Source organism: Heptranchias perlo, chromosome 2 (genome assembly GCF_035084215.1).
Source record: "Heptranchias perlo isolate sHepPer1 chromosome 2, sHepPer1.hap1, whole genome shotgun sequence".
Lineage (NCBI taxonomy): Eukaryota > Metazoa > Chordata > Chondrichthyes > Hexanchiformes > Hexanchidae > Heptranchias > Heptranchias perlo.
This window is the reverse complement of record NC_090326.1, coordinates 17,910,221-17,931,406: the sequence shown is the minus strand read 5'-3', so window position 1 is coordinate 17,931,406 and position 21,186 is coordinate 17,910,221. Positions and strand designations below refer to the sequence as shown.

General features: G+C 41.9%; 1 protein-coding gene across 6 annotated transcripts in view; it reads left to right on the top strand.

Moving 5' to 3' along the window:
* LOC137335377 (solute carrier family 12 member 7-like) overlaps window positions 1–21,186 on the top strand; it is a 259,685-nt gene that overhangs the window by 34,881 nt on the left and 203,618 nt on the right. Inside the window, exon 1 of one of the 6 annotated variants that reach the window (XM_068000740.1) lies at window positions 18,241–18,386. The exons of the other annotated variants lie outside the window; for them this stretch is intronic. Within the exon in view, the coding sequence (XP_067856841.1) occupies window positions 18,287–18,386 (100 nt within the window). The 5' untranslated portion in view covers window positions 18,241–18,286. Of the gene's footprint in view, window positions 1–18,240; window positions 18,387–21,186 lie in introns of those variants that run through there. 6 annotated transcript variants of the gene reach the window in all.

Sequence of the window (21,186 nt, the reverse complement as noted above, 5' to 3'; positions counted from 1 at the left end):
TTGAACTGGTGGGTTTATAATCCTAATACTATACTTTTTTTTTTAAAAAGTGCATCTTAAAGCATTTTTGTATAAACAAGAGGTTTATCTTGCAACATTTTTATAAGAAGATTTAAATGAAAATAATTATCCGAGTGTGGCTTTTAAAATCTGACTTTAATTTTTTTTTAGAGTAAATCTCCTTAATGGATGAACTGAGCTGACCGTTGCCAATTCTAGAACCGTAATTGCTTCTTTGCCATGGAAACAAATGGCAACTCGCTGCAGGTTTATGCCCCTTTTTGTACTACGGCAGTGCTGCCAGTGGCTGCTCTGGTTTTCATTGGCATATCCGTAACTGTGTTATTGTCACAGTGGGAGCCACAGATCACACAGGAGTTTCAAATTGCAGGTCAGCATTTATTGCCCATCCCTAGTTACCCTTAGAAGGTGGTGAGGGCCACGTCAGAGATCATTAGAAGTTAACTACATATTGTGGGACTGCAATCACATGGAGGCCAGACTGGGTAGGGTTGGCAGTTTCCCTTCCCTTGAAGGACATTGGTGAACCAGTTCGGTTTTTATGACAATCCAGCAGATTTTCATGGGTCACTTTTCTGGTACCTGTTAGCAAATTACCAGAATTGAATTCAACGTTGCTACTTGTCATGGTGGGATTTGACCACTAGTTTGCTAATCCAGTCAGTGCCTTAAACGCTAGGTACTGTACACGCTAGGTACCCACATCAGGAAAGATCTGCACCGGAAACTGGAGATGCGATTGTGACTTTTAAACAATTGGTTATGTCGAATCTGCTACATGCACAGTTATTTTCTTTAATTGCTGCTGTGGAATCTGCAAGGTAAGTGGGTGGGTCCATCGCACGGGGAGCCCCAGCGTGTTGGAGACGCCCCAAAGTACAAGTGATGGGGCATTGATGAGCAGTAAACGTTGAAAAGGAGCTGTGACTCTCCTATACTTCATTTTATAGGAGGTATTTATGTTGATGGCCAAAGTTGTTTTCTCAAGAAGATATCATTATAGTTAAATAATCCCTAGGGTGTTCCCATTTTTTTGGACAGCTGGTGGCTCTGATGTTGCCATTTAAAGCTCCTCTTGCCCCATCTTTTGTTTCTTCACTTGTCCATTTACCACCCTCTTTGCCTTGCACCATCATCCCTTTTGTTATTTAATCACTCTTGCTCTCCATCCTATCACAGACCTTCCCTTTTGTTTCCCCCCCCACCCCCCACCAGCTTTCCCTGGCTCTGAACTTGCTTCAAAACTGTTTAATCTTCAACTTCTTCCAGTTTTGACGAAAGGTCATTGACCTGAGACGTTAACTCTGTTTCTCTCTCCTCGGATGTTGCCTGACTTGCTGAGTATTTCCAGCATTTTCTGTTTTTATTTCAGATTTCCAGCATCTGCAGTATTTTGATTTTGACCCAGGGTGTTCCCATTGTTCTTAGAAAACAGCTGTGGCACTTGTTTTGTTTTTATCTCTTTTGGGTAGCTCGTTGAACACTCCAACACCCAGGCCTCTACCTATTTAATGTCTACTGGCTTTAATGTTAAATCTCAAAAGTGTTGCATTTTCCAGGGAGTTAATCCCTAGTATACTGAATCTAACTTTACACCAATATCATCATATAAATTACAGGTAAAAGTTTCAAAAAGTTAGTCTCCATTGGCTAAAAACCAACCAATCAAAAAAAACCACTTTTTTATAACTATGAAACCAACTAAACAAATGGCTGAATTTTTTTGAACTCCTTTTAAGAAAAGCAAAAAATAAAATTTACAACATAATGAATACATTAAAAAAAAATTGAAGGAGGGAAAATCACCAAGCTTGCCATTAAACTCCTGCCTATCTACCAATAGCTAAAACAACTTTTACCCACATAAGCCTCTCCTCTCCTTTGGGCTTCCGGTTTGCTTTCTGCTACCTTCCTTTAGCTGGGCCTTGAATCCTCCCTCGATCACATCAAGTGATTTAGGAATTACAATCCCACTGTATCCTGCAGCCTGGTCCCAAGCTTTGGTGCCAAATATAGAACCGTGCTGGTGCTACTGTTCTCATGTGGTTTGATTGCTCTCCCATGAAATGTGATCCAGATTCTAAACAAAACTGGTTACGTGCCAATCCCCCAGAAGAAACAAATGGACACAAACCTGACAAAATAGTCAGCTTTGAATGTCACAGTAGGCAGAATTTCATTGCGAATGTGGCTGCTCCCTTTAGTCCCTGACTTTTCCTGGTTCTCTCCAAGTCCCCCTTGCTCTGATCAGTGTGAAGGAACCATGATTATCAAAAAGAAAAAAAATCCCTGCCAATAAATTCTAGAAGGAACAAACTTCTATTTGTAATTGACTTTTCGGGTATGTTTGAAAGGAATCGATTGAAGACGTACGACAGATGTTGCAACTCGTGATTGTGCCCTGAAAGTTTTGAGATACAGGAGCAGACTTCACGTTATTGTCCCAAATGTACCAAACTTCCCTCTTTTTATAATGAGGAGAATCACCGCTCCAATTAATGCCTTGTATTAGAAAGAAACAAAAAAACTTGCCTTTTTTATATAGCGCCTTTCATGACCTTTGGATGTCCAAAAGCGCTTTACAGCCAATGAAGCATTTTTGAAGTATAATCACTGCTATAATGAAGGGAAATGTGGCAGCCAATTTGTGCACAGCAAGGTCCCACATTCAGCAATGAGATAATGACCAGATAATCTGTTTTAGTGATGGTTGAGGGAAAAGTATTGGCCAGGACACTGGGAGAACTTCCCTGCTCTTCAAAATAGTGCCACCAGAGAGGGCAGACAAGGCCTTGGTTTAACGTCTTAACCGAAGGACGGCACCTCCGACAGTGCAGCACTTCCTCAGTACTGCACTAGCGTGTCAACATAGATTATGTGTTCAAATCTCTGGAGTGGGACTTGAACTCACAATTTTCTGACTCCGATGCAAGCGTGCTACCCACTGAGCCAAGGCTGATGCCCAACAAATATAAAGTACATTTTGTATTTCATGAAAGTGCATATATTTTGACTTACAGTGAGCAATGGCACTGAAATTCTGTTACTATTAACATATTTTGCAGCACAAACATTATCGGGAATGTGTTTTCTTTGAATGTTGCTCATGTTGCGTGAAAGGTTCACATTTGGCCAGAGATGAGAGAAGAGAAAGAACCTGTTTTTCCTGAATGAGGCAGTTTCAAAAATGAGTTTTATTAAACTCTTGCAAGCCAAAAATGAAAAGCCGCTTAAGAACGTAAAGCAAGACTGAAGGATTTGTAGAAATTTAATTAGTGTACTGTTTGAAGTGTATATAACTGGGGATCCCTCCTGGCGTTCTCTAATACTCCCTTTTTGTCATAGTAAAAAGGAGCTGTATTTTGCCAATAATCCAGCTTCCCTTTGTAACTATTAACGTGCCAACTTTTCTTTTAATGGAGTCATCAAAAACTCATCTGGGAGGTGGGATTCCAGAAGCCAGAGGTGCAAACACGAAATCCCTTCCTTGATTTTTGCACCACTATGAACAGCAATGGGGCCAAAACCAAAAGTAGCAGTGGCTGGAGTAACATGATTGTCACTGGTCTGACTGGCTTTCAGCTTCCCTTCCTCATACTGTTGGTACGGGGTTCTGCTTATGCTTACCAGTGAGTCTCTGTTTTTTTGGGGGGTATTTTCTGTTGTTCTTGCTCTAAATATTTCAGTTTCTGCATTTTAAATTCCTCTCCTAGGTAAGTCTTAACTCCCTGCAGCTCTATGCTAAATTACAATTTTATAATTAACTTTTATATAGATATACATGTAGCTGAGCCATATGGACTAACTAGTCTCTTCATGGTTTTGGTTCAAGGAAGAATGTTGGCCAGAACTTTGGGAGATCTCCCTGCTCTTCAATTTGCCATGAGATCTGGCAGATGGAGCCTTCATTTAATGTTTCATCTGAAGGATGGTACCACTGACAATGCAGTGCTCCACCGAGCAGTATGCATGGCACTTTGGGATGTTTGAGAGATGTGATAAGGTGCTGTGTAAAACACAAGTTCGTTCTTCTGCCAAGAGGGTGGGTAGGGTTTTCTTCCATGACTTCTGCCAATGTTCTGAGGTGTCAGCCCAGCTTGTGCTCAGGTCCATAATGGGACCTGAACCACAACCTTCTGACTGAAGGTGAGAGCGTTGCCAAGTTGGCACTCTTGAGCGGAGTCTTCTCATTGGGAACCCTCTGAAAAATTTGTTCCAACAATTGTCTATTGTCCTGTTTTGTCATTTCTATTTCTTCTTGTTGGTTGATTCAAAAAATTTTCACTGGGGAGTGCTGGCAACTTGAGTGTACTTGCTTAGAAGGATGATTGTGAAGTAACTGAATTAGTGCTTTTGTTTATGTTTATTGGTGCAAGTGAGGTATAATGGCCCTCATTGACAACACCCAGGTTATATAGGTTGGAAACAACTGGCTACTTGGGGTTTCTATGAAACCTGGAGCACTGTTGCATGTGAACATGCTCAATTACACATCACTAATTGGCCTGTGCATTAGTGTCACAAGCTCATGACAAGCAGGTAGACATTAAGAGTCTCCAGTATAAATGGAATCTGTAAAAGCATATACTATAATCTGCCTATACGTGTAGATTACACTGGCTCGAAGGGGTCAGATTTGCCATTCTGTAGATATAGGCAGACACCTACGTGTGCTACAAAGCTCATGGATATTGAAATATTTCATTGGTTCCAATCTGACACATGACCGTTCCTGGCGGGGATAAGGAAAATTGGACGGGGTTACAACAACTTGCATTTATATAGCACTTTTAAGGTAGAAAAATGTCCCCGTGCACTTCAGAGGTGCAATCAGGCAAAAAAGGACAACGAGCCAAAGGAGTAGATATTGGGGTTAGTCAAACTTGGGTCATAACTGATGCTTGCTGGAAGATGGCAATTGGGAGCATACTACTGCCTGTTGTCTTGGTAAAGGAAATAACAAACTTGCATTTTAGGTAATCCCTTAACACATTTCTAAAATGTACCAAAGTGTCTTGTTTTAAAATGGCTTTGTAGGTTTTCACAAGGGGACTTGTCCAGCTCCCTTCTGAAGGATTGCAAGGAATCCATACCAACTATACACTTCAGTAATGTTCCAGAAGATGATAACTCAATGAAAAGACATACTTTCTGGCATGTAATCTAACTGTGCATTTTTGTATGCATGCTGTTCTCCCCACCTCAGTACTCCCTTTGCTATCCATCTCAAATAACCTATCTGACTGAACAGAATCTAATCCCTTCATTAAAAATCTCAATTAGATCTCTTCAAAGCCTGCTGTTCTCCAATGAAATGTCCCCAATTCCTGGGGCCTATCCTGAAAACTGAGCCAAAAGATACCATTCTTTTGGCCCACTTCTGTACCTTCTCCAGAGCCTGTATCCCCCAGCATGTGTGGGAGCTAAAACTGGACACAATGCTCCAGTTGTGACTGAACCAACCTTGCACAGTCTCAGGATAACAGTGTTGATTTTATATTGTAGTGACCTCGCAATACAATCTAAAGCCCTGTTTGCCTTCCCATTGGCCTCATAAACATTCAATGGCTTATCAACCATGACCTCCAGGTCGCCCTCTTGCTCTGTAACGTTTAGAGGGGACCATTCCATTGTATACACATGTCTGCAGATTCCCAGAGCCAAGTGCATAACACAGCACCTATCTACCTTGAAAGACACCTGCCGCACATGGGCTCATTCCCCTAACTTATCAAAAACCTATCTATTTGATCTAAATTCCCAAATCCTCAGCACATTTTTGTGTCATCTGAAAACTTGTGAATTGTTGATTTAATGCCCTCATCGAAAACATTAATGGAGATGGTGAACAGCAACAGACCCTCAGGGAGCCCAGTGGGACTGCACTTGTGACTGGGCCTCTTGCATAGCTGCTCCCAGTGATTGATGACCCTCTGTCTTAGATTGCAGCCAATTTCCTGTCAGGCATAACATTTGACTGCTGATGAAACCATTGCCATTATTAGCCCCATTTCCTTCCTTGGCCCAGTAGCACATAGACCATTGTGGATAGTGGAGTACATTCTCATACCATTGTCAAAAAAAAAAGAAAGACTTGCATTTATATAGCACCTCTCCGACCTCAGGATGTCCCAAAGCACTTTACAGCTAATGAAATACTTTGGAAGTGTAGACACTGCTCTAATGTAGGAAATGCGGCAGCCAATTTTGCGCATAGCAAGGTCCCACAAACTGCAATGAGACAGAGAGCAGATAATCTGTTTGTGATGTTGGTTGAGGGATAAATTATTGGCCAGCAAGAATCTCCCTGTTCTTCAAAATAGTTCCATGGGATGTTTTACGTCCATCTGAGAGGGCAGACGTTTAATGTCTCATCTGAAAGATGGCACCTCCGACAGTGCAACACTCTCTCCATACTCTAGGGGGAGGGGAGGAGCTTCTAATCTTTATTAATTTATTAATCCCAACATGTTAGGTAAATTCCACACAGGCTGGAATCCAGCAACACACTGCAGGAAACATGTTTGAATGTGTAGATGGAGTGGTGAAGATGCTATTTTCTCTGTGATTCATATTTAAGCTCAGACAATTTCCGTGCCAAACATTTTACCTTTCCTGTGTGTAGTGTGAGCTCATCTCACTTAAGACGTTCAATCAAAAAAAAAGCATGAAAGAGAAAGAGCATCACTCCTTGTTTTTGTTTTAACCATTGAAGCCTGGACTCTCCCGAAGGGCAGGAGGCAGGAATTTGCAAGCCGCTAAACAATCGACAGAAATGTCTCTCAGCAATTAGCCTCTATTTGACCCCAAGGTGTGCCTGGTTCGTTGTTCACATTTTCTTCTGTTGACTCTTCTGTGCTGAAGGAGTGTCGAATGGTGATAAGATAATACCATGGTGGTCCAGTCATCCTCCAGTACCTTGCCCAACTGGCCATTTTTCACTTGTTGCCCTGCTAATGCCTACATTTTACGGTGAGAGGCATCGTCCCCTAGTTCAATGCTCCACTTTTTTTTCTTCTCCTCCGGACACAATTCACATCCAGTTCCCCTGTGAAGTCAGCTACGTTTTAAAATTGTCAATCAGTTCATGACCCAGAAATTGTAAACAAACCTTCAGAGTGTCTGTTTGCTGACTTTAGTGAAATGAGGACATATTCCTTGTGCAATCTTTCATTTTTTTTTTGGATGTCAGTGACTGTGACAAACCTTTTTATTCAAAAATATAAAAGTTGAAGAATGTCCTAATTTATTGTTCAATCTTGAAGGAATGTTGCAACTTGTATTTTATGAGAGGACCTTCCAGAAGCTTCCCTTTTGAGAAATTGTATGCAAGACTGTTTACTGTAGCTTTAGTATTTGCACAACTTTATTTTCACCAAACACACCTTAACTGAGGTCAGATGAAGCTGAATTAAAGGAAGACTTCAGACTGCTTGCTCACAATTAAGTCAACAGAACTGGTAAATGAAAAGAACTTGTATGCGAAGTTTTAAAAACCTTATTATGAAGACAGCTTTCTCTGTGCTGTGTTTGCACAGCTTGTGTCTAAAAGTGCATGCTGTCATTAAATGGGCCTCTCTTGAATTATCTCCCTCCAAATACCAGTTGGATAGCATACCTTGCAATCACCTGCCTTTCCTCCAATTGGCAGCGGAATGGTTAAAAGCTGTTTGCCATGTCATCTGACGTCCCTTTTAAGGACGATCACTGAAGCGGGTCAACCTTTACTGTTCTACAAGCTGCGTGCAGTGTACCTTTGTGGTGATAGTGCTGATAAACACGGGGGGGGGGAATTACTAGACCCCTGCTTCACTAAATCTGTTATTTAAATTTGGAAATCTGTGATCTTGTAAAGTGGAGACGCAGTGCCAATAGTGCACGTTTTTCTGAACTTGCCTAAATTTAAAGAAAAAATGCAATTCATAGAATCGAATCATAGAAAATTTACGGCACAGAAGGAGGCCATTCGGCCCATCGTGTCCGCGCCGCTTCTAAATTCCCTGATTCTAATGGGCCGATTTTTAACCACAAACCCCGACAAGAATGGGGGTTAAAACAGAGGCAGAGTCCTGCCCTCCAGCTTGTTGCCGCACTCGCGCTGGCCGCTATTTTAACTCCTTGGGCTTTGGGAGGTGTGTGAAGCCCTCGCCTGCTGACTTAAATCGGATCACGAGCCCATTTTAAAGCGCAGTTGCGCATTTGGTGCCCAGTGCCGACCTTGCCAAAAAAACAGCAGGCCCAGAAGAGGGCCGGCGAGGAAAGTCCGTTTCAATTTCTAATGGTATCCTTATGGGCCAGGAGGAGCTGGAGCGCCCCACAAGGAACCCTTGGGCCTCTCCTATCTCCGACTCCCACTCCCTCCACCCTCTCCCTGACCACAATTGCATCCGGTTCTTTTGCCCTCCATTCCAAAGTAATAGATGGGGAAAAATGCTAATTAGTAGGGGATGAGGATGGAACTAGGGAACTGGAAAAAGTATTGACAACCAAAGTGAAAAAACAGCAGTGGGAAATATTTAAAATGGTGATCAATAGAGTTCAGGAGAAATATATTCTGCTGAAAAATGAGAACGAGCTAGCCAATAATGAAACACCATGGGTGAACAAAGAGCTAAGGGTAAAGTTGAAACAAAAGAAAAAGGCATGCTATAAAGTACATAAGAACATAAGAAATAGGAGCAGGAGTAGGCCATCCGGCCCCTCGAGCCTGCTCCGCCATTCAACAAGATCATGGCTGATCATCTACCTCAACGCCATTTTCCTGCACCATCCCCGTATCCCGTGATGCCTTTAATATCTAGAAATCTATCGATCTCTATTTTGAATGTACTCAATGACTGAGCCTCCACAGCCCTCTGGGGTAGAGAATGCCAAAGATTCACCACCCTCTGAGTGAAGAAATTTCTCCTCATCTCAGTCCTAAATGGCCTAACCCTTATTCTGAGACTGTGACCCTTGGTTCTAGACTCCCCAGCCAGGGGAAACATCCTCCCTGCATCCACCCTGTCAAGCCCTGTAAGAATTTTGTATGTTTCAATGAGATCACCTCTCATTCTCCTACACTCTAGAGAATACAGGTCTAGTCTACTCCATCTCTCCTCATACGACAATCCTGCCATCCCAGGAATCAGTCTGGTGAACCTTTGTTGCACTCCCTCTATGGCAAGTATATCCTTTTCTTAGGTAAGGAGACCAAAATTGTACACAATAGTCCAGGTATGGTCTCCCTAAGGCCCTGTACAATTGCAGTAAGAGACAATAAAGGACAGGATGACAAAAGGGAATATGAAGAGGTTAGGAAAGACATCAAAAAAAGTAATTAGGAAAGCAAAGAGAGACTACGAAATTAAATTATCAAGGAATATTAAAAGAAATTGTAAAATGTTCTATAGATACATAAATAAAAACAGGAAAATTAAGATAGGGATTGGGTCACTAAGTGATGCACAAGATAAACTTGCAGGTAATGACAGCAAAATGGCAGAAATATTGAAGTTACTTTGCCTCAGTATTTACCAGGGAGATTAACAAGGTGGACTTGACATTAGAAGAAGAGATCAAAACAGATATCAGACATTGAAGATAGATAAGAGGGAGATACTTGATAAACTAGACAAACTTAGAGAGGATAAAATCCCGGGTCTGGATGGATTGCATCCGCACGTATTAAAAAAAAGCTAAGGAAGAGATAGCAGAGGCATTATCAAAATTCAATAGAAAAGGGAATAGTGCCAGAGGACTGGCGAACAGCTAATGTTATTCCTATATTCAAACAGGGAGATAGAACAAGTCCAGGGAACTAAAGACCAGTTGGCTTAATTTTGGTGGTAGGAAAAATATTTTAATCTTTACTCAAAGATGTAATAGAAAAACATCTAGAAACCGAAAATATAATAAAGAATAGTCAGCACAGATTTCAAAAGTGACATTCGTGCTTGATGAACGTTATTGAATTCTTTGAAGAAGTAACAGAAAGAGTAGACAAGGGTAATGGAGTAGATGTAATATATTTGGATTTTCAGAAAGCCTTCGATAAAGTACTGCATAGTAGACTCATGACTAAGGTCAGAGCATGTGGAGTCAGGGGACAAGTAGCAGAATGGATAGCAAACTGGCTAAAAAACGGATAACAGAGAGTAGGGATTGAAGGTAGTTACTCAGACTGGCGGAAGGTGGGAAATGGTGGTCCACAAGGATTGGTGCTGGGGCCACTGTTCACCATTTACATAAATGATTTAGACTCTGGGATCAGAAGTACGATTTCAAAATTTGCGGATGACACCAAATTTGGACGTATAGTTAATACTGAGGAGGACTGTGACAAAATAAAAAAAGACATTAACAAACTTGCAGAATGGGCATGTAAATGCCAAATGGATTTCAATATTGATCAGCATGAGATGGTGTACTTTGGTAGGAGGCCACATACTGCTTGGAAAAGAGTCGAAATGGGGTAGAGGCGCAAAGGGATCTAGGGGTACAGATGTGTCAATCATTAAAATTAGAAACGCAGGTTAAAAAATTATTGAAGTGCAAACAAAGCAGTGGGGTTCATTTCTAGAGGAATAGAATTGAAAAGTTGAGAAGTTATGTTAGACTTGTATAGAATCTTGGTTAGACCACACTTGGAGTACTATGCACAGTTCTGGTCTCCATATTACAAAAAGTATATAGAAGCACTGGAGACAGTGCAAAAAAGATTTACAAGGATGGAATCAGAACTGAGAGCATACAACTATCAGGAAAGACTGAACAGGCTGGGGCTCTTTTGACTGAGGAGTGACCTGATCGAGGTCTTTAAAATTATGAAGGGGTTTGATAGGGTAGATGTAGAAAAGATGTTTCACTTATGGGGGAGTCCAAAAATAGGGGCCGTAAATATAAGATAGTCACTAATAAATCCAACAAGGAATTCAGGAGAAACTTCTTTACCCAGAGAGTGGTGAAAACGTGGAACTTGCTACTGCATGGAGTAGTTGAGGCGAATAGCATAGATATATTTAAGGGGCAGCTAGATAAGTACATGAGGGAGAAAGGAATAGAAGGATATGTTGATAAGGTGGGTGGAGCAGAAACACTGGCATTGGCCAGTAGGGATGAATGGCCAGTTTCTGTGCTGTAAAATTCTATAATTACAATCCAGATAATCTATCCACATGTACACAGGCTAGCCCCTTCATCATTTTGAATACTTCAATCAGGTCTCCCTGAAGTTTATGCTTTTCTAGAGTAAAAAGACCCAGCTCCGTGTGGCTATCGCGATAGCTAAAGGTTTTTAAATTGGGTATTATTCCTCCTCTGGACCTAATCAATGGGCCTCTATCTCCCATCCTGTGAGGACTAGATAGAGTATTCTAGATGGGGCCTAACTAAGGTCTTGTACAGCAACTCTTCCAAGCTAACTCACTATGGGGATGACAGAAAAGCGTGTGTTAAAGGTAATTGGAGAGAGGAAAATATTATTGAAAGAAAGATTTGGATTTATATAGCACCTTTCATAACCTCAGGACGTCCCAAAGCAGTTTACAGCCAATAAAGTACTTTTGAAGTGTAGTCACTGTTGTAATGTAGGAAACACGGCAGCCAATTTGCGCACAGCAAGATCCCACAAACAGCAATGAGATAATGACCAGATAATTTTTAGCGTTGTTGGTTGAGGGATAAATGATGACCAGGACTTCCCTGCTTTTCAAAATAATGCCATGGGATCTTTTACATCCATCTGAGGGGGCAGACGGGGCCTCGCTTTAATGTCTCATCCGAAAGACAGCACCTCCGACAGCGTAGCACTCCCTCAGTACTGCACTGGTGTGTCAGCTGAGATTTTATGCTCAAGTCTCTGAAGTGGGACTTCAACCCACAACCTTCTAACTCCAAGGTGGGAGTGAGCTACGGCTGTCTCTTTATTTGGTGTTACATAATGAGCAAGGTTTGCAGATTGTAAATTGAATTGTGATGGTGTTTAGAAGTGGTATGGCCTAATGGAGTCTGGTAATGGTTAGCAGAAATCTCATTATGGGGCAGTTTATGCCATCGGTCTTCCTAAAGTCTATTTTTTCTTTCGATTTTTGTTTTGCACGTATTGTTAATTCCATCTTCCACACAGACGGGCAGGTCCTTTCCAGCATTGTCAGTACTGCTTTGCAACTGGCACAGAGGATTGGGCTTGCCTGCTGGGATTATCACCTTTATCTCCTTGGAGAATTACGCAATCTTGTTCCCAGAATTGATCTCGGCAAGAGTTGGGAATTTGCGCAAATTGTTGCACGGCATGTCGAGATACAGCCTTTTCTTTTGCTAAGTATGGCATCCAGTATGTAATCAGGTAGCAGCTTAAAGGAGAATCATTCAACACAATTGCCTAGACACGAACAAGGCTTTCCTTTCTAATCGAGTCCCTTCCTCTGAAGAAATATTTGAAATTAAAAAAAACAGAAAATGGTGAGAAAGCACAACAGGCTTGTGAGCATCTTTAAAGAGAACAGGCTAGTTAATGTTTTAAAGGTGGACCCTTCGTCAGGACTGGAAGATGAAGTGAATTCCTTGGAAGAATTGAACAAAATAAATGGGAGGGGAAAGTGAACCAGAGATAGAAATCGCGAAGCACTGAGATGATCGTCATGTAACATTCACCAGACTTCAACACTTTTCCAGCTTTGTAAAAAAAAATCTGGCCACTCAATTGAACCTCTCTCCTCTGAGTCAGAAGGTTTTGGGTTCAAATCCCACTCCAGGGACTGACACTCCCAGCGCAGTACTGAGGGAGTGCTGCACTGTCGGAGGTGCCGTCTTTCGGATGAGACATTAAACCAAGGCTCCGTCTGCCTGCTCAGGTGGACACGAAAGATCCCATGGCACCATTTCGAAGAAGAGCAGAGGAGTTCTCCCGGTGTCTTGGCCAATATTTGTCCTTCAACCAACATTAAAACAGATGGTCTGGTCATTATCATATTGCTGTTTGTGGGATCTTGCTGTATGCAAATTGGCTGCCTCGTTTCCTACATTACAACAGTGGCTACTCTTCAAAAGTACTTCATTGGCTGCAAAGCGCTTTGGGACATCCTGAGGTCGTGAAAGGCGCTATATAAATTCAAGTCTTTTCTTTGACGAGAGTCAGCCCTCCTAATTCTTGACCTGTTTTATTTTCGACTTCCCAAACTGTGTTTTGCTCAGTAACATAAGGGGCGCTGTCCTCTTCCAATGTTCAGTTCCGATGAAGAGTCTACACCTGAAATGTTATTCCATCGTTTCTCTTTACAGATACTGATAGGTTGGAAATAAATAGCAGGTCTATGTCAATTTGTTGACAAAAGTGTGATTTGATCTTTTAATAGGAGTCTTAGTAGACCAAGCCAATAGAATGTTGAACCACATAGCCACAACAGTGAAATATATGTCAGGAAGTCATGTTTGAACTGTACAGTGCTCTGGTCAGATTCACCTCGACTAGAGAGTCCAACTCTGGTTGTGGCGACACAAAGGAGATGTTGAGGCACTCTAGGCAGTGCAGAGAAGATCCACGAGGCTGATCGCTAATGTCAAGGGTCTGAGTTTTGAGGAAAGATTCAAGAAACTTGGGCTTTTCAGCCTGGAGACTGGTGTCTTTAGAGGTGATCTTGCAGCGTTATACAAGGTAGTAAATGGTACGGAAAAGTTAAATCTGGAATATTACAAATTGAAAGTGGGACAAGGGGGCACAAGTCAAAAATAGAAAAATGTAAGTTTAGGACTAATGTCAGGAAATTCTTCACACAAAAAACTGATCAATACATGTAATGGACTCCCAGATAGAGTAGTGGAGTTGAAAACCCTGGAATCTTCTAAATAATAGGATACTACAATGGGGAACTGTAGGCTCTTTCTGGATGGATAGATTTAGATGGGTTGAATGGCCTTCCTTATCTGTACCTATCTTGTGATCTGTCAGGTTTGAAGGCTTTGTTGTTAAATGTTTTTTTTTAAAAATTGAAAACTGGGCTCTACCAACCGCTTAACAATTTTTGTGTAGCTGAGCCATTCAGATAGGAAAGCCTCTCGTTCGTTCTGCAGTCTGTGCAGCTGATCTTGGTTGATCTCACTCAAGGCAGTGGTAGGGGGCGCTACAGTTGATCACTATGCCCCTGGATGAGGGAAGACAATCGGCCAATGATCCCAGTCCTGATCATTATCCTCCTGGGAGTGTGCACATGTGAACATCAAGCGAGAACGGGATCAGGTTTTGCTGTGCTGTCTTTCCTCTCCGCCCTCCACTCGCCCCCCCAATGACTTGAATAATCTGCCAACACTCACAGCAGAGGAAATTGGTGAGAAGGGGAAAGAAAGTTCTGCAGCAACTGTAGGGCGGGGGGAGGTGAGAAAGAAAGAAAGAGAGTTGGACCGGCATTTCAGAACAATATCGATTGGGGGATATTGGCAGTAAACTGTGTATTCTGCTTTGTTAGCTCTAGGGTTGGCCAGATGGACCTTTTTTGGGTCACTTACATTACACGTGTTCCTAAATTCCAGAATTGTAGAAATTACAGCACAGAAGGAGGCCATTTGTTCATCATGGCAATGATAGCATTTCAACTGAAGCCATCTCCTCTAATCCCATTTCACGCCCTTTCCCTACATCATGCTTAAATTCTTCCTTTACCAAATACTTAATCCAATTCCCTTTTTAAATGATCGTCTCTGCTCCAATATGCACTTCTGGTAAAGCAGTCCATCTTCTAATAACCCTCTGTGTGAAGACATTTCTTCTAACTTTCCCCTTCGGTCTACGAGATTCCTAAGACTATGTCTCCTTGTTGCTGATTCGCCAACCAATGGAAACAATCTATCCCTATTCTTTTTAGATACAACAGTTTCTTTTGTTCAAATGAGGATCTAGTCCACCTTATTTCCTTTGTTCTCAGGATGTGGGTGTTGCTGGCTATTTCTAGTTTTCCCTGTCAACCTATTTCTGGGGGAAGACAAAGTTCTGAAAGAGTTATGATCAATGCTGTGAATGCAATGTCTTTCATGTCTCTGGCTATGTTTATGCCATTTATTAGCTACACGGATGCTTGGTCATTTGAAATTTACTGGGATTGATTTAGATTTTTGTTGGGTGAGGGATATGGATATGGAGTTGAGGTGCAGATCAGCCATGATCTGATTGAATGGTGGAGCAGGCTTGAGGGGCTGAATGGCCTACTCCTGTTCCTATGTTCCTAAATATTTACACACCTATCTTGAATGTCCGGGTTGCAGGTTGTGGTATTGGTGCTGTCTAAACTTGTTTTCTATTCTTCATTATGATGTCCTATGTATGAAATATGAATAATTGACAGCATGATGAAGGAATATGTTGCATTAGTACATGAAGCAGAGTGGGTCAGCACATCATATTAAACATATTGTACACATGCATCTTGCATTAATAAAAGCAAATGGTCAACACTTAGATCACAGTCATTGTGTGTAACAATGCAAAAGAAAGAGTCCTGTGTGTTTGAAGCAGAAATGTAAATGAGAAAAGCTTTGGCTTTTTAAAATACAATCCAATCTAGTTGTGGAGGCTTTTTCTTGTGTAGAAGCTTTTTCTTGGGGTGGGGTGGGGTGGGGTGGGGTGGGGTTGTGGGGGGAGGGGGGGGGGTGGGGGTTGGGTTGGGGTTCTTCAGAGATTTGTATCATCTGCCGCATTGGGTGGTTCCCCATGTCCTAGTGGAGCTAACCTTTCATCCTGTTCTCCTCAGGAGGGGAATGATCGATTTCCTTAAGATGTGTGTGTAGTCTGCACCTTGTGGAAAACGAGCATTTACGCATGTAACTCTTGCCAATGGTTGCTTGTGTGAACGTTGGGTAGCAGTAATGCTTGCTGTTGCTAAAAGGGAGAACACTCTCTGTGGTTATTTAAATGGCAACATGAGTGCGATCAGCGGTGCCTTGTACTTGGGGAATCCCATGCCAATAGCGGGGGTGCGGGGGGGAGAATTTGGTCATCTTCTCCATCTCGTGCCGCATGCCTGTGTTGGACCTGATGTATGTGGGGAGATGGTCAAAGAGCATATGTTATCTATGTGATGTAGCAGTGAGCTAGTTCTCCTAGTTTCCTGTCACCCCTCACCAGTTTGGTATCGAGCAATTTTGACCAATTTACTTGGAGCTTCTGAATCCAAATATTGGTGGAAATTAGAAATGATCGCATTCCCAATACTAGTCTCTGGGGCACTCCGATCTGCTTTTAGCAACCCCCTCCTCCACTGACTTGCTCCACTCCTGTAATGAGTAACTGTTGCTTTCTACCGTTGGATCAATTTCTCTTCCGTTCCTAGGTTTCATTCTGAACCCCTATTGCTTTTAAGTTGGCAGTCTTTACAAAACTCTATTGACGGCTTCAATTCAGAGCTTGTATTGCTGTCCAGGCATGGTCTCCTTTATGTACTATAGCTCACTGAGGTGCAAATGGGTGACATGTCAGCAGTATCTGTGTTTTATCGGGTAGCAGAACATTTTGAGGGTCCACCTCCTATGCCCTGGAACCTCTTGGGCTGTGATTAGTTTGCTCCTCTTCCTCCAAAGATGCCAGCAGAGAGAGACCTGATGGTACACGAATGCCGCTTGACTAATTCCATTCATTCGATTTTGCCCTACTCACCCTTTTGAATTTCTGCTATATCTTTCCGGTGCAATGCTTTAGCACCAGCTTCAGTTGTGTGAAGCAATCTGATGTGCAGATAAGCAAATCCTGAGTAAATTTGTGTTTTCAGCTAAAACACCAATAACAGGCTCATTGGCCACTTATCTCATTGCTGTTTATGGGACCTTGCTATCTGCAAAATGGCTGCTTTATTTATCTACATAAGTGACTGCTCTTCAAAAGTAATTCTTTTTGGCTTTGAAACACTTTCAGACTTCTTGAAGATGTGAAAGGAGTGATATAAATGCAAGTTCTCGCCTTTCACTTTTTTTCCTTTTTTCCCTTTCCTCCCTTCTCCTCTCCAATTATCTTTTTTCCCTCTCCAACCCCCTTTTAGGGTCGTCAACTCTGCTCGGACGTATTCCAGGAAGCTTCTTCACATGATCTACTGCCTCCAACTGCCCTGCCCCCATGTGCTCCCTCTATTGATGGCCTGACGGGTCCATCCTCACGGTGCCCCGCTTTCCCACACCAATTGGAAAGTGAACAAACCCTTAGTTACCCGATTTGGATGATTCTTGACTGTCCGTCAAACAGCCTTTTTAAAAAAATGCCCCTATGATTTTTTTTTCTCCCCGGTTGGTCCCAGCAGTGTCCGGGAGATTCATCTTTAATTACTAGAGACTCCAGGACAACCCTGGACGATTGGCAACCCTCCCCCTATCTTTCTCCTCTTCCTCATCTTTCTCTTCCCTTTGACTTTCTCCTCTCCTCCACTCCTCTTCCCCCCCCAACCCAACAAGTCAATTTTTCTCTTTCACATCGTCTTTCTCTGTGAGGACAGATAACAGGTTGCACTGCATGAGTGTTGCATCTGTTTAGGCCCAGGATTTATTTGAAGAGTGTAGGGGGAACAAAGTTGGTGCTCACAATGCTAATTAACAAAATTGTTACACCATAACGCACCAGTGGCGCATCCGTTAGTTCTGACCCTTGATTTACATTCCCGAATGGTGCATTTACCCAGTGCATTGGGGCATTGCCCAAAATTTCCTGAAGGAACAGCGAGTTGGTGATTTTCCAAATTTGATTGGTCTGCTGAGCATTCCTTCCAAATAAAGAATGACCGTTGAGCCTCTCCCTTATCGAGTTCTGCCATTTGATGACCTGCATGTTTTCTCTCCTCTCACATTCCTTACTCAAGATGATTCCCTCTATAAAGTGGGGACGAAAACCGAATTGAGCCATTTTGGTTCATTTAAATTTAGATCCATATGGAGAGAAGGCTCAACTTATTGACTGCTTTTTTTTTGAATGCCTTTTCTTTTTTTAAAATTTTTTTTGAAAAAATGGTGTGCTTTGCAAAATGTCCCTCTGAGTACGTGGGTACTTGTCTTATCCATTGGTGGGTGGGGGCCCTGCAATCCAAAACTTGCTTCAGGCCTGGCCTACTTGTAGATCTAGAAAGCTCTTTGTCACTTCAGTTTAGACAGCAATACCAGGACACCTGAAGTAATAATATGAACCAGTAGTGTTCAGCCAAGGATGGGTGGAGTGTGGTCGTTGCCATATAAGGAAACAGGTCACATGGTCACAGATCTAAGCAATAGAACTAAAACAGCATAGTTGAGCTGAGTCACAGCAGCATACACATGGTCTAAAATGCCGACCAACTTCACTGTTCTACCAGTGGACGATGAAGGAGCCCCGAAGGAGGGGACAAGTCTCGGTGCAGAGAACAACCCCGGAGTATTTGCTTCTGGTGAGTGTGAGCAAGTTACAAACAGAACTGTATGGCTAGAACTAAATGTTCATAAACAATGGAAAAGCAGGTTGTAACAGGCAGGTAGATGTATCCTCCCACTCAGCTAATTACAGCAGCAGGAATTTTATCTCTTTTTTTCAGAGAGCTAGCCAGGAGTGGTTGGTTTTGCTAAAGTTCTTTTAAGTGCAGAAGTGCTGATTTTTCAAACCTCATTTTGTTTGTGAATGGTATAAATTGAAGTCTTATAATCTATTGAAGTGAGTTTGCTGGGAACTCAACACTTACCATTAAATATCCGTAGTATTTTGCTTTTGTTTTACTGTTGAGTATCTTTGGTTTTTGGTGAGAGTGAGCTGCTGGTTACGGTTATAAAGTCAGCAGTTAGTACACAATATCAGGGTCTGTTTATTGTTACCATGCTTGACGTCTCCATTCTCCACGTTCTGTGCTTATAAGCGATAATTTGTTCCTTAAAATCAAAAATGTAATTATCTTATCTAAATATCTTTAAAGTGATGTGAAGAGATCGTGTTTGATTGGGTTGACAAGTGAATTAGTCCCCACGGAAATCATAGAACTGAGCTACAAGTTGATGTTTGTAGTGATAAATAATGATCATGGTGTGTTATATACATTTATTTTGCTTTCTTCAAGGCCTGTACTTGAGATCTGTGTTTAAAAATCAGACCCCTGTCTTATGTCTTCTGTTAGCTGAGCAGCTGAGATAGTATCGGTTACAAAAGTAATTCAACTGAAATGGGTTAAGAGAACTGGGCATTGACTCATTGAACAAAGACTTAATCAGCATGTACTTTTGCTTAGGGCTCTATCTTTATCTTATCTCAAGAGGGTTGGAATTCAAAAGCAAGGAAGTTATGCTTCGGTTGTACAGAGCCTTGATCACTCCCCATCTGGAGTACTGCATTCGGTTCTGGGCACTGCACCTCAGGAAGGATGTATTGGCCTTGGAGGGAGTACAGCGCAGATTTGCCAGAATGATACCGGGGCTTAAAGGGTTAAATTACGAGGACACGTTGCATAAACTTGGATTGTATTCCCTTGAATATAGGAGATCGAGGGGTGTTCTGATCGAGGTGTTTAAAGTGACAAAAGGATTCGATAGAGTAAATACAGAGAAGCTATTTCCTCTAGTGGGGGAATCCAGAACAAGAGGGCACAATCTGAAAATTAGAGCTAGGCTGTTCAGGAATGAAATCAGGAAGTATTTTTTCCACACAAAGGGTTGTGGAAATCTGGAACTCGCTCCCCAAAAGGTTGTCGATGCTGGGACAATTGAAATTTTCAAGACTGAGGTAGATAGTTGCTTGTTGGGTAATGGTATCAAGGGATATAGAGCAAATGCAGGTAAATGGAGTTGAGGTACAAATCAGCCATGATCTAATTGAATGGCCTAATCTTGTTCCAGATCATAAAGATGTGATCTGTTTGTATTCTCCTCCCATGGTGGTAAGCTCCAACTTGATACCCATCCACCTGAATCAGATCAAAAGTTTGGTTACAAGTGGAAGTTTTGATGCAGAAAAATATCTCTAGTAGAATTGGATTGTTTTAATGAATATTTTTGTCACTGGAAGTATTAACACACAACAGGGGAGAAATTGAACATCATTGCGCCTGTTTTTTCAGCATTAAATTGCTGTTGGGAAGACACGTTTTGCCTCGTGATCTCCTGCACTCGATCTTCCCTAGAAGTGCGCCTGCTGCCAAATTGGAAGCCAGCGACTTCTAGGTCTGCTTCCCTCCCCAAACCTCTCTTCTCCCTCTCTCCTCCTTTTAAGTCATTCCTTAAAACCTACCTCTTTGATCAAGCTTTTGGTCACCTATCCTAATATCTCCTTATGTGGCTTGGCATCAAATTTTGGTTGATAATGCTCCTGTGAAGTGCCTTGGGACATTTTACTACGTTAAAGGTCCTATATGAATGCCAGTTGTTGTTAACCCCTCAGATTCTCGATACAGGTTGACAGTGCAGTTTTTCCATTGTTGTCCTGTATGAATCTTCCCAACATTGGGTAAGCCCCACAGAATTGGATAGTCTGTGACTTCAAAACAGCTTCATATGTTCAATTCGGCACATTTATGAAATTGCCATAAAATCACATGTTTGATTGAATGTCACCATGATGGGCACAAGAAAGTATTGTGTGCAAAAAGGAGTTGTAGTATTTCCTCCAGATTTTCCTCTGTGTGAAGGACTCCATTTTTAGTGGTGTGACTTTCCCCTACCTCCTCCCCACCATTGCAGCCTCCTCCAGCCCCTACTACCAAGCGCTCACCCTGTGCCTTTCTGAGTGGACTGACTTGTTGTGAGGCAAACATTTTATCCTAGATCCAAAATAGTATTTTTCTGCTGCTTTTTGAGATGGAAATCTGTTCAATTTTGTTTCTTTGAATAGGTCAATTGAGTCAGCTTTACTGGAACATCCATTGTCCCAATGTAATGGGCAGCGGGACTTGTTGTATTGTAATATTTAGGCCCTGATTTCTTGGCTGTATAATTGTGTCCCTGGTTTTGCAGAATATATCTCTGAAATCACCTTAATAGAGTCTTGGATCATTTTTTTGCCCCAGTCAGAGTAGGGTTAGCTTATTCAGCTTTGTAAATCTAGATTTGTCTGTTGCCGTCCTCTGAATCCTTTCCACCACTTCAAGCTTCACTGTTTCCACCTAAACAGTACTTAATGTGCCATCAGTAATACTTTTTATACAGGATCATGATTACCTATTTGGATTTGTAATCTGTGCATCTATTTAGACATTCTTCTTTCTGTTAGAG